Consider the following 12,373-nt stretch of genomic DNA (forward strand, 5'->3'; position numbering starts at 1 on the left):
TATCGATTCAAGTTTATGGAATGAATTAGAACAAGTATCTGCAGAAGAAAATCAAATGTTGATAAGGCCTTTCTCTGAGTCAGAAATTAAAGAAGCTCTTTTTCAGATGGAAAAAAACAAAGCAGCAGGGCCGGATAAAATTCCAATTGAATTCTTTCAAGCTTGCTGGAGTATTGTTAAAACAGATGTTATGAAGCTTTTTGAGGAATTCTATAATGATACAATTGATATTTCAAGAATCAACTATGGAATCATCACCTTATTACCAAAGGTTTCCGAAGCTTCTAAAATTCAACAATTTAGACCAATTTGCCTGTTGAACTGTCTATACAAACTTGTCACCAAAACATTAACATTGAGATTGGAGAGAGTGGCTGATAAGTTGATTCATCAAAATCAAACTGCCTTCATGAAAGGAAGGAATATTATGAATGGAGTGATGATCTTACATGAGATACTACATGAAACCAAAAGGAAAAAACAGATGGGAGTAATTCTGAAATTGGATTTTGAAAAAGCATATGATAAAGTCAAATGGAATTTTTTATTTGAATGTCTAGTAGCTAGAGGATTTGATCAAAAGTGGTGTCATTGGATCGAGAAAGTGGTATCTGGAGGAACTGTAAGTGTGAAATTGAATAATTTGGTTGGACCTTACATCAAGAGCTTTAAAGGAGTAAGACAAGGTGATCCTTTATCTCATTTGCTCTTTAATTTTGTAGCAGATGGTTTGTCCTGGATGATTCATAAAGCACAAAAAAATGATTTATTCACTGGTTTAGTTGATCACATTATTGATAAAGGGGTAGCTGTGTTACAATATGCTGATGACACCATAATCTGTTTGAAACATAGTATACAAGGAGCAAGAAACATGAAGCTTTTACTTTATATGTATGAAATGATGGCTGGTCTCAAAATTAATTTCTATAAAAGTGAAGTTTTAACTATAAATGATGAGGATAACTGGGCTAGTAAGTATGCTGAGATTTTTAACTGTCAAATTGGAACATTTCGCATCAAATATCTCGGTGTACCAGTCAGTCCAAGTCGGTTACATGTGATTGATTGGATGCCTTGGTAGAAAAAAAATAGTAAAAAGCTTGATGTCTGGAAAGGAGGCTTAATGTCCATTGCTGGGAGGAACATTCTTATCAATGCTAGCTTGAGTAATACTGTTGTGTATCATATGTCTATTTATCTTCTTCCCAAGACTATCATTGATAAAATTGACAAGATTAGAAGAACCTTTTTTTGGCAAGGAGGTGGAACTAAAAAGAAATATCATCTGGTTAGATGGATAAAGATTTGTAAAAACAGGAAAAAAGGTGGTTTAGGTATTAGAGATTTGAAGAAGATGAATATTAGTCTAATGATGAAATGGTGGTGGAAACTTGATATTGAAAAAGGGCTTTGGCAAGAGATTGTTAAATTTAAATATCTGAAAAAAGATTCTATCTGTACTGTGAAGCATAAGCAAAATGATTCGGCCATTTGGTCAGATTTGTTGAAAATAAAAGAATTATATCTACAAGGTAGGAAAATGATTGTCAAAAATGGGCAGAGAACTTCATTTTGGAAAGACACTTGGTTGATGGAGAAACCGTTAGAGAATCTCTTTCCTGATCTATTCAAGTTGTGTTCTCTTCCTAATATTTCGGTGGCTTCTGCTAGACAAAATTCGGTTTGCTTTTCTAGATGGTTGGTTGATGACTTAAGAGATGATTGGGGTCATATAATGAATCAATTTAATGAAATCTCTCTAAATAATGATGAAGATAGGGTCATTTGGAATCTGGGAAAGAAAGAAAAATTCACAGTGAAATCAATATATAAAGCTTTGACAAAAAATGATGCTGGTCCTTATTTTTTGAAAATATGGAAAGGAAAAATTCCTGCAAAGATCAAAATCTTTCTATGGCTGGTGGCTAACGATGCTATACTTACAAGAGATAACATGATTCGTAGGAAATGGACCGGTGACCCTTCTTGTCTTTTCTGTGACCGAGATGAATCGGTTTCTCATCTTCTTTTTCAATGTTCTATGGCTAAAGCCGTGTGGGGGATTGTAGCCGTTTCCCTGGGAGCAACAAATGTGCCTAGAAATTTTAATCAATGCTGGTTGTGGTGTGAGAAGTGGCTTCCTCATAGACAAAATTTTCATACAATTGGCATTGCAGCGATTTGTTGGGCTATTTGGAAAACGCGAAATAATATTTGCTTTCAAGGAAAAAAGGTCATAAGTCCTATCACCATTATATGCCATGCATGTTCGCTTATTTCTTATTGGGCAGGATTATATGAGGACCTGGACAAGGAAGAACTGTCGGCTGGTGCTGAGACAATGCTGAAGATTGCGTTGCAATTGGTGGGTAAAGCTAAAGGTCCCCAAGATCAAGAAGTGATAGAAGGGAGAGATGCTGATGCCGAAGACCACTGATTGTTCTACGGTTCTGCAGCTGCTGTTTTGTTACCCTTGGTTCTGCTGGAGTAGCTAGAAGTCTACTTTCACCCTGGATGTAATCCATTTTGTTGGTTCCCTTATGTCCGGTGGCTTTGAGGGGTTAGTTGAGAATAATGTAGTTCGTCCCTTTCGGGTAGTAGTAAGCGTTGGTCTCTGGATTTCTGATCCTATCTAAACTCTTTGTACGAACTGTATTTCCGAAGATCCCTCGTATCAAAAAAAAAATAGAGGTTTAGATACACATTATTAGATAAAAAAAGCAAAGGAGACTCAATGCGAGGGTATATATGCCCTTAAAGGAAAAAAAAACTGTGTTCCTTAGTTAGGCAGGGGCGGAGCTACAGGGTATGCCAGGTACGCACTGGCATACCCTGCAAATCCAGGCATCCAGCAATAGTTTTTATGTATATACGTCTATACATTTGTAAAAAAACAAAAATAACCATATCTGGACAATTGTAAACGAACGCAGCAGCTGCTCCTTGCCGAGAGATGATGGCTTTCCTGGTTTCCAGGCCCATACGGCCAACGGACGGGAAGCCCAGGTCCTACGCGACCATAAGGACGCCAGGAGGCAACTTGGAAAGTCAAGGTCCAGTCCTTAGAACGCGTAGATCCTGACTGCTGACGCGTAGGTCTCGCTGTCTGCCGTCTCGAGGCTTGAAACTTCTTGGCGCTGCCCGCCGAGTACGTGACATAGAGGATCTATCTACCGCGCGTGCACGATTGACGCGTGTAGTCTGACTGCCTAAGCCACCGCTGTGAGAATCATTAATTCTCTGTTTTTCCTCTTCGTTTTTCTACAGAAAGATCATGTTTATTTTTATGGTTAACATCATCTAATCATCCCTAATAAAAAAAAGGCATCCCTAATACAGCGAGGTCTCAACATCAAAGATGATTGAGATTGATCAACAATTTAGTATCATGTGAGTATTTGTGTCATATGAGGATTGAGGATTCAATCCATGCACTTGCAATTTGTTTAATTGTTCGGTATTGTGTTTTCAACAATTATGTAGTTATGAAGAGAGATGAAGATATTGCATCGCTTTTTAATAATTTGTGGACGATTTTCAACTTAATCTTCAAACTTTAAAATTATCATGTTATCATATATTTTTCGAAAGGTGGCAGAAAGATTTTGCCGTATTTTTATTAGACGAGAAAAAATAAAAAAGAAGTACAACATAATTACAACTCCCACTTAAAAACTCTCAACCACCGGAGGCAGCCACTCAAAAACAGAAAACAAAAGACAAAAAAAAGAGAAAATAAGAGAGGGTTAATGCTAAGCTTCCACGTTTGGACTAAAGGCCATCTGGAACTGATCTATGTCTTCCTTGCATAAACGTGCCACTTCTCTTGGTCGCAGACTTTTGTTCTGGAAGGTTCTTCTGTTTCTCTCTTTCCAAATATTCCACCAAAAATAGATCATGAGACCATCAAAATTTCTCCTATGGGGTTTGTCTATCCGTAGCCTGCATCTGCGCCAGTACCCATGGAGTGATCCATTTTCTCCCACCGTGTCAATAGTTGATAATCCGAACCAATTTTTCATCACGGCCCATACTTGTTTTGTGAAAGGGCAATCCTTGCACAAGTGCGTTGGATTTTCCGGGTCGACTCCACATAGTTTGCACACGGGGTCATTTGGCCAATTTCTTTTTATCAAGTTATTTGCTGTTAGAATCTTCTTGTGTAGCAGTGTCCACGCGAAAAAACGGCATTTTGGTTCGGCCTTAGCCTTCCATATCGGCATAATCCGTAGTTTAGTGTAAGACTCTTTGAATTGGATGCGATATGCGCTCTTGGACGTATACTCCCCATCTGCTGTCCATCTCCAAATTATGTTATCCTCTCTATTGGTATCTAGCTGAATTTGTTGTACAACTTCCCATAGTTGGACATATTCCTGAAGCTCGTCGAGTGAAAGAATTGGTGTAATATGAGAGATCCACTTGCTGTCATGTAAAGCTTTTTGCACTGTGATATGCTTTCTCTTGGCTTTCTTAAATAAATTTAGTGCAAAGCTTTTAGGCGCCATTCCTTGTACCCATGACGAGGTCCAAAATTTGGCCGTTTTGCCATCTCCAATCATGACTATTGTCGATGTCGCAAAAAGGTCCCGATCTTGGTTGTCACATGAACATTCTAAGTCTAAAATTCCTAGTCCACCCTTGATCTTTGGGCGGCAGGAGGTAGGCCAGTTCACTAACGCATGTCCACCATGGACTTTGTCAGGTGTCTCTCCCCTCCAGAGAAAGCTTCTTCTCACTCGGTCAATCCTCTTTATGAGCCACTTGAGTTCTGGGAAGACCGTCATATGGTAAATCGGCTAAGATAAAAGCACCGTTTTGACCAAAGTCTCTCTCCCTACTGAAGATAAAAACCGCCCCTTCCATGCTGGTAACCTAGCGCTGATTTTATCTAGGAGTGGTTGTACATCAATTTTCCTCGATCTTCGTATGTGGAGGGGGAGGCCATGTCAAATTACATTGTAAATTTTATAACTGTTATCGATTTGCCAAATGATTTTACTGATATGTATATGAATTTTTTTTGGCATAGCCTGATCTAAAATCCTAGATTCGCCACTGTAGTTAGGTGTCTGTTTTTGCACAGAAGGGAAAACAGAGATGGAGTGGGCATACCCTGGGTTGACCAACTGCGCCGCCACGATGCCGCCGAGAGCTAAAGCAGCAGCGAATCATCAGTTCAGGAACACCAGGAGCTTGGCGATGTCGTCATCGATGGAAGACTCAACCTTGAAGTCGCAGAGCTGCACCACCGTGGCGCCGCGGAAGGCCGGGAATACGAACACCACCGCCTCCGAGCCTGACTCGATCGCAGCTGGACAAGGAGCTCCCGACTCTGGAGGTCGACTGTGGAGCACTCGGCGCTGCCGGCGCGCCGAGGGTGGTTGCTGGTGTCGGTGAGGCGAGGGGCAGCCTTGGAGTCGGCAAAGCGAGGGCTCCAAGGCGCGCGCACAGGATGGCGATGAAGGCGTGGGCTTCCAGTGTGCGCGCATGGCGTTTCGTTGACCGCTGTCTGTCTCCGACGGGCAGAGCAGCAGGTAGAGCCGGGGCAGTTCCGTGGGTAGGCGTGGCGAACGGCGGCGGCGGCGGCCTTCAGTGGGCGAGTCAAGGGCGCGGGTGGCTGACGGCAACGCGGCCAGCTGCGAGCTGTTACGTGCGGCAGTGTTGGGTGCCCAACTGTGATTTGACTCCTATTTGTTTCCTAATACTACCGTCTAAATACATATTAGGAAGAATCTGTCTATCAGAAACATGGGTGATTTAAAGGCTTCTGTCACTCGGGTGACGAAAACAATTAAAACGCTCAGCTCGTATCAATTACAAAATAGGTGACACATGGAAATCAAACACCCGAATTTGAAAACCACCTACATCTAACGTACCATATAATAAAAAACAAAGGATCCAAATAAAAAATAAATTAATTATATGGAGGCAAATTTGAAGAAATTCAAACTAAAAAAAATAAAAAACACAAATTGTAAACACAAATTAATTCTATGGAAGGCAAATTAGAAGAAATTTAAATTGAAAACATATCAAAAACACAAATTACAGAGATAGATTAATTCTATGGAAGACAAATAGGAAGAAATTGAAATTGAAAACATATGAGAAACACAAATGTCAGAGAGCAGATAAAAAAACTATATTTACACCAATAATAAAATAAATTTACACCAACATATTCAATGTAAAAACTACAATATAAGACTGTAAGAGAGAGACATGAATTAAAATAACACATGAACAAGAAAAACATGTTGACACCGAGCATAGACACTAATTTGCATTTTATTTGAAATCTAGACAATGAACAAAACAGACTTCTAACATAGAAGCAAAGAAGAAAGGAAGAACCAGATCAAATAAGGGATGATCTGATGGCCACAGATCCGGGTGACAAAAAAGAAAAAATTACCCAGGCAACATACAGATTTACCATATTAGGAAACACGTAGGCATGCACGGTCGCACAAGGATAGCATCAATCTTTCCTTGATTTAGCACGGTCGCACGTGTAGGAGGAGGCAGACCGACGAAGGAACAATGTCGCACCAAAAATTGTCCATCTTTTGTTTTTTTAGTTGTAAGGAGATACTAATACTTCACAATTTTGAAGTCATGTCGTCTATCGAGCTTCAAACATTTCTTTGAGCAGGGTGCAACAACATAATATTACCTTCTAAGAATATAATTATTTCAAATTTAAAACAATTTGGCACTTTGCAATGTGGTTTTATAATATAATTGTTTCAAATTTAAAACAATTTGAGCAATGATGAAAATAAAAAAAATTATGGATTGAGAAAATCGTGTTATAGCTTATAGCTTTGGACCGGATCTTAATAAGGGAGTTGGGCAATATGGATTTGCATATTCTAAGTGGTACAAAGGCCTTGTTTAGTTCCCAAAATTTGCCAATTTTTTTTTTCAAAATTTCCTGTCGCATCAAATTTTTGGACACATACATAGAGCATTAAATATAAATAATAACTAATTGCACAGTTTGTATGTAACTTACGAGACGAATCTTTTGAGCCTAGTTAGTCCATGATTGGACAATAATTATCAAATACAAATAAAAGTGCTATAGTAGTCAAACCCAAAATTTTTCCCAACTAAACAAGGCAAAAGTTTTCTTCAAATATAAATTTTGGCTTCGCGACAATCTCTGAACAACACCCAATATCTTGTGAAGTTTGTTATTGCTCTCGTTCCAACTCACGGGCAATTACCTAGTATATGAAGAAAGGTATATGTATATACTCAATCATCTTAGAAGTATGTACACGTACTAATATACATGTACACATCCAAATATGTCTATATATGTGTGCTCCGTTAATAAATATAGTTATCCGACCAGACGCTTCTCAGATGATTAATAAATAATATTCACGTATATACCAACAAATACTCATATATACTCCTTCGTATAGAATTTAGATGTCGTTTTAGACAAAGTTTAGGTCAAACATTGGAAATATAAATTAACAACGGATCTAGTGCAAACTCATCTTCTGTGCAAAATGTGCAAACTCTAATCTGGACCGCAGGATGTTGATCCAAGGGGACGCATGAGAGAGGTGGAAGGAGGGATTTTGTAAAAGTGTGATTAAGAGCGGGCGGTTATGTGCAAAATTACCCAATCTCCGTGCCCTTTGGATTAACATCCTGTGGTCTAGATTAGAGTTTGCACAGTTTGCACGGGAGATGAGTTTGTACTAGATCCGTTGCCATATAAATTATCAATAACTTTTAAATTATTGAGTTTACAAATATGAAAACTATATGAATAGATTTATTTTAAAAAAATACTTTCATAAAAATATACATTTATCATTTGTTTCTAAATATTTTCATAAAAATACATCTAACTCCTAGTATGCATGCATGTGGAATCCTTGTGCTTGCAAACGACACAGACAATTGGGCGTTGTTTAGTTCATACAAATTTTCAAGATTCCCTGAATCTTTGGTGGCATGCATGGAGCATTAAATATAGATGAAAATAAAAACTAATTGCACAGTTTACCTGTAATTTGTGAGATAAATCTTTTGAGCCTAGTTACTCCGTGATTGGATAATATTTATCAAATAAAAACGAAAGTGCTACAGTAACCAAAAACCGTGATTGGGTAATATTTATCACATAAAAACGAAAGTGCTACAGTAACCAAAAACCAAAATTTTTGTGCAGCCTTGTTTAGTTCCAAAAAATTTTGAAGATTCCCCGTCATATCAAATCTTGCGGCACATGCATGAAGCATTAAATATAGACGAAAACAAAAACTAATTACACAGTTTGCCTGTAAATCATGAGATGAATCTTTTGACCCTGGTTAATCTATAATTGAACAATATTTGTTACAAACCAACGAAAGTGCTAAATCGAAAACTTTTCGCGAACTGAACCAGGCCTAAACAAGGCGGGTTCTACCCAAACCCGTTAGGGGAGACGGGCCGCACCCCAACGTCTCCGTTTCCTATCCGACTCGCGCTCAGCGGCGCTCAGGGCAGATCTTCAACTCCTTCCCCACTCGCGCTCAGCGGCGCTCAGGCTCGGCTCGGCGGCGGCGTCGGCGTCGGCGGCTCCCCCTTCCGCCTCTCGCCAGTCGCCTCGCGCCCTCGCCTCCGTCCTCCGCGCACCGGCCGGCGACCCTGCGTACGCACCTCCCTCTCCCCTCCCGCCTCTGCTGTACCGTGGGAGCCCGGCCAGCTGCCCAGGGTAGCCGGGCCTTGGCTCCGCCGGTGGTGGTGCCTGCTCCGTGCTGCCCATGTTGCTTGGCTATTGCAAAAATTTCAGCTTTGCTCTGGGCTGTGGCATCTGTCACCCACGAGATTACCACGCTCTAGATAACGGATTTACCCCCTATTAGACGGCTACAACAATTCTTTGCTTCGGTCAGTTTAAATCCTCGGTTATTGTAATCTCCATGCTAATGGATGGCAGAATGGCCCCCTTGCTTGGTCCGAGGTGACCATGCTACTCACCTGTCTGAAGAAGCAATTTGAACTCATTTCAGGGTTTAGAGGCACATCATGTCTTCAGGGGAGCTGAGAACTAGCTTTCCAGATTTGGCTGTGGGTTCGCCTGCCTTGACAGAGGGCCAAACTAAATCTTCAGGTGACTTGTCATCCGAGGGGGCACTGCAAGTAACTTGTTTCACAGAGGACCTTCATGATGTCATACTTCATTTTCAGATAGTGAGGTTCGCTAAACAGGTAAATAATGTTTCTTGGCTGTAATAAAAGTACTCAAACTGGAAGTTGCTTATGCCACTTCTAGGGATATACTTCAATTTTGTTCGATGTTGTGAACAAGTTTGCTTATTGATGTGCCGTTTCATTCAGTAAAATAAAGTTACTAGGATGTCAAGTTGTGACCTGATGATAACATTTAGTTTTAACATTTTGCCAGTCCATCTTGTCTTCATGACCTATGATAGTTCACATACTGTTCCATAATCTGATTAGCCCTGACCAGGTAGGCTGACAAATCAGAAAACTATGTAATAAATCGAGACCCTACTGGTTGAAAATTTGGAACAGAGTTTACTTACTCTGCTCACCCCCACAACTCTATTGGGCCAAGCTATACAGCCAAGTGCACCATGAAAAGAAAAAAATCATAGTTAAGCCAGAGAAACCCTTCACTAGGAAGAAATAGTGTTTATGGTATTACTTATAGTTGCTGCATTGTTCACTTGCTCTGTGTGTTAGCCATGTGTGTAAAAAGAAGTTGTACCTGATATCTATCAAGTTTCTTCTAGAAATGAAACTAAATTTTAACCCTAAGTTACAGTCTTATCCTGTTTGTCTCTTCATATAGCATGAAAGCATGCCACTTTTTAGTATTTTTCTGTTCCACAGTCTCACTGTCAGCAAAGCTAGAAATGTTTATTTGTCTGTTATGGTTATGGCTACTAGTGATTGACTTCAATTTTGTTCACATTTATGATAAAATTGGCTTATGGCTGTGTGCTTCCATTCAGTAGGACAAGATTACTAGAATGTCATGATGTGACCTGAAAGCATTTAGTTTTGACATTTGGTACATCTATCTTGTCCTCGTGATCTATGGTTGTTCACAACACAATTAGCGCTGAATAGGTAGGCTGAGAAATCAGAAAACTGTGTAGTAAATCAAGACCCTTCTGGTTTAGTATGGAACAGCGTTTTCTTAGTCTGTTCACCGCCACAACTCTATTGGGCCAATCTGTACAGCCAAGCATAACATGAAAATAAAGATTTATAGGTAAGACAGAAAAATCCTTCACCTGGAAGAAAGTGCACTAATTGCAGAGTTATTATATACTATTAATAGTTCGCTCGCTCTCTGTCTTAGCCATCTAGTAAAAGAAAGCTGTTCTACCTTATGTCTACAAGTGTATTTTAGAAAAGCAATTAAATTTGAACCCTGATGTTATAATCATATCCAGTATGTCTCTTCGATGACATGAAAGTATGCCAGTTTTAAGTGTTCCGCTTTCCACATTGTCACTATGAGCAAAGCTTGAACTGTTTATTTAGCAATCATGGTTATGACCTGAAAATGCTTTATATCACTTATAATACGAAGACTAAAATCTGTCAGGATAGAACTTGATTTGCTGCTGTATTCTCTACATTTTCCATACTTTAAATGTGATTTGTTTGAATCCTCCTGGCCTGTTTGCAATCATATTTTAGATGTATATTTATCTGAATACTCTCAGCATGTTTGCAATGTGGTATCTCTCATGCTTTAATTGGTGTATATAGAATCACTATATGAGTGATCACATCTGAGTTTTTCATTTCTATACTTCTGATGTAGATCTATGTGTGGGTTGGATGCAACACAACAAAGTTTGGCCATTTATATGCTGCTGCAACCACTAGGCCGGTAAGCGGCAATTGCTTTATTCTTAAAATGATGGTGTTTAATTATTCCATTTTGTGTCATTTTTGCAGCGTTGCCTCATGAAAACTGATATTTTGTTATTTCTGTTGTTATTTTCACTCTGCGGCCTTCTTGTGGCCCTTGCAGGATAGCAGAGTGAGTGTCACCTCTGTACTAGGTGGAACATCTGATAACACCGGATCAAGCATGGCCCGCCGTCTAGGTACTGTTTCTGTTGACAGTTGCAGTAATGAATTGCCCTGCACTCATGGTAGCTTTTAGTAACAGAAAGCTTGCTCTCCCACATGTTTTAGTGCTGAAGACTGGTCTGAACATAGTCCTGGCATGCAACATCCCAAAAGACAGCCCCATGCTGGAGGTACTCACAGCCACAGGCAGGCTCATCTCTGCACAACAATCTTCTGATGTTGTGTTGTGTATCTGACGTTCACTGGTTCATGGTTTCAGGCTGCTGCGGAGAGGAAGCTGGTGGAGAAGCTGAAAGGTTTGGGTTACGTCGGAACCGCTGCTGATAAGGCTAGCACTTCCACTGCACATTGATGCGTTGTGTGATTTTAGTGACAAGTGCGTGAGCATTTTGTCAAAGTGTAGTTTCATCATTAGGTGCAGGAGTAACACTTTGTGATATTTGCTGGGCTCAGTTGATGGGGAATTGTTCTGTAAGGCTCGTGCGCAAAGCTGGCCTGCGATTTACGTGGATGCTGAGACTGGAATGGATGGAACGTGTACAGTTGTAACACCTCAGAAATGCAGACTGTTCGGTGATTTGCTACTTTGAGATCCTGAGATGAACATGAGTATTGGTATTCATATAATCAATGTTTTTCTAAACGCTAATCAATGTTTTTCTAAACGCTAATCGATAAACAGTCAGTCACCAGTCGTTTAGCCATTATTCGGGCTAAACAGTCCATTAAACGGACTAAACGGTCTATTAAATGAACTAAACGGATGACTAAACAGAAACAGTGTATCATTGTGTAGCGTTTACATGGCGTTTAAATGGTCTAAACAGCCGTTTAGGTGAACAGTGCATATAATTCAATAGCTAGCTAGTACCAAAACTGGAGCATAGCCGACGAGGTAAACTGTGCAGGCCCTAAGATTCGCCAAACAGACGATCCGGAGAGTAACCTCAGGCATGATTGCCTGGCTCACCATGTGTTACCTTCAAGTTCGTACTCGCTGCTCTAATATTAATGTATATTTATATGTTTTTTAATACTAAAAGGTAGTACCATGTCCATTGTGCGCGAGATCAGATTATTTTGGACTAGGTGTCGAGGTTTTCATGACACTTGAAAACAAGGTGCCGAGATTTTCACGACACCTGAAAAGGGCACCCAGTGAAAGGGCACCTAGCTTATATTGAACCACGTGCCGAGGTTTTAATAATACCTGAAAAGAGCATCTTCCATATGACCTTTGAAGAATATCATTATTTATTTGACATGTTTAGAT

General features: G+C 39.9%; 1 protein-coding gene across 3 annotated transcripts; it reads left to right on the plus strand.

Moving 5' to 3' along the window:
- LOC8054113 (proteasome assembly chaperone 4) lies at positions 8,493-11,727 on the plus strand. 3 transcript variants are annotated; one of them, XM_021445666.1, is made up of 6 exons: positions 8,493-8,910; positions 9,033-9,231; positions 10,826-10,894; positions 11,039-11,114; positions 11,206-11,286; positions 11,360-11,727. In XM_021445666.1, exons 2-6 carry the CDS (start codon positions 9,049-9,051, stop codon positions 11,422-11,424), a joined length of 474 nt encoding a protein of 157 aa, XP_021301341.1. In that variant the 5' UTR covers positions 8,493-8,910; positions 9,033-9,048; the 3' UTR covers positions 11,425-11,727. The 3 variants fall into 3 exon arrangements, with proteins under 3 accessions (XP_021301341.1, XP_002441936.1, XP_021301340.1); XM_002441891.2 differs by having other exon boundaries at positions 11,206-11,270; XM_021445665.1 differs by having other exon boundaries at positions 8,518-8,671; positions 11,206-11,270.

The sequence above is a fragment of the Sorghum bicolor genome, chromosome 8, assembly GCF_000003195.3.
Source record: "Sorghum bicolor cultivar BTx623 chromosome 8, Sorghum_bicolor_NCBIv3, whole genome shotgun sequence".
Taxonomy (NCBI): Eukaryota; Viridiplantae; Streptophyta; class Magnoliopsida; order Poales; family Poaceae; genus Sorghum; species Sorghum bicolor.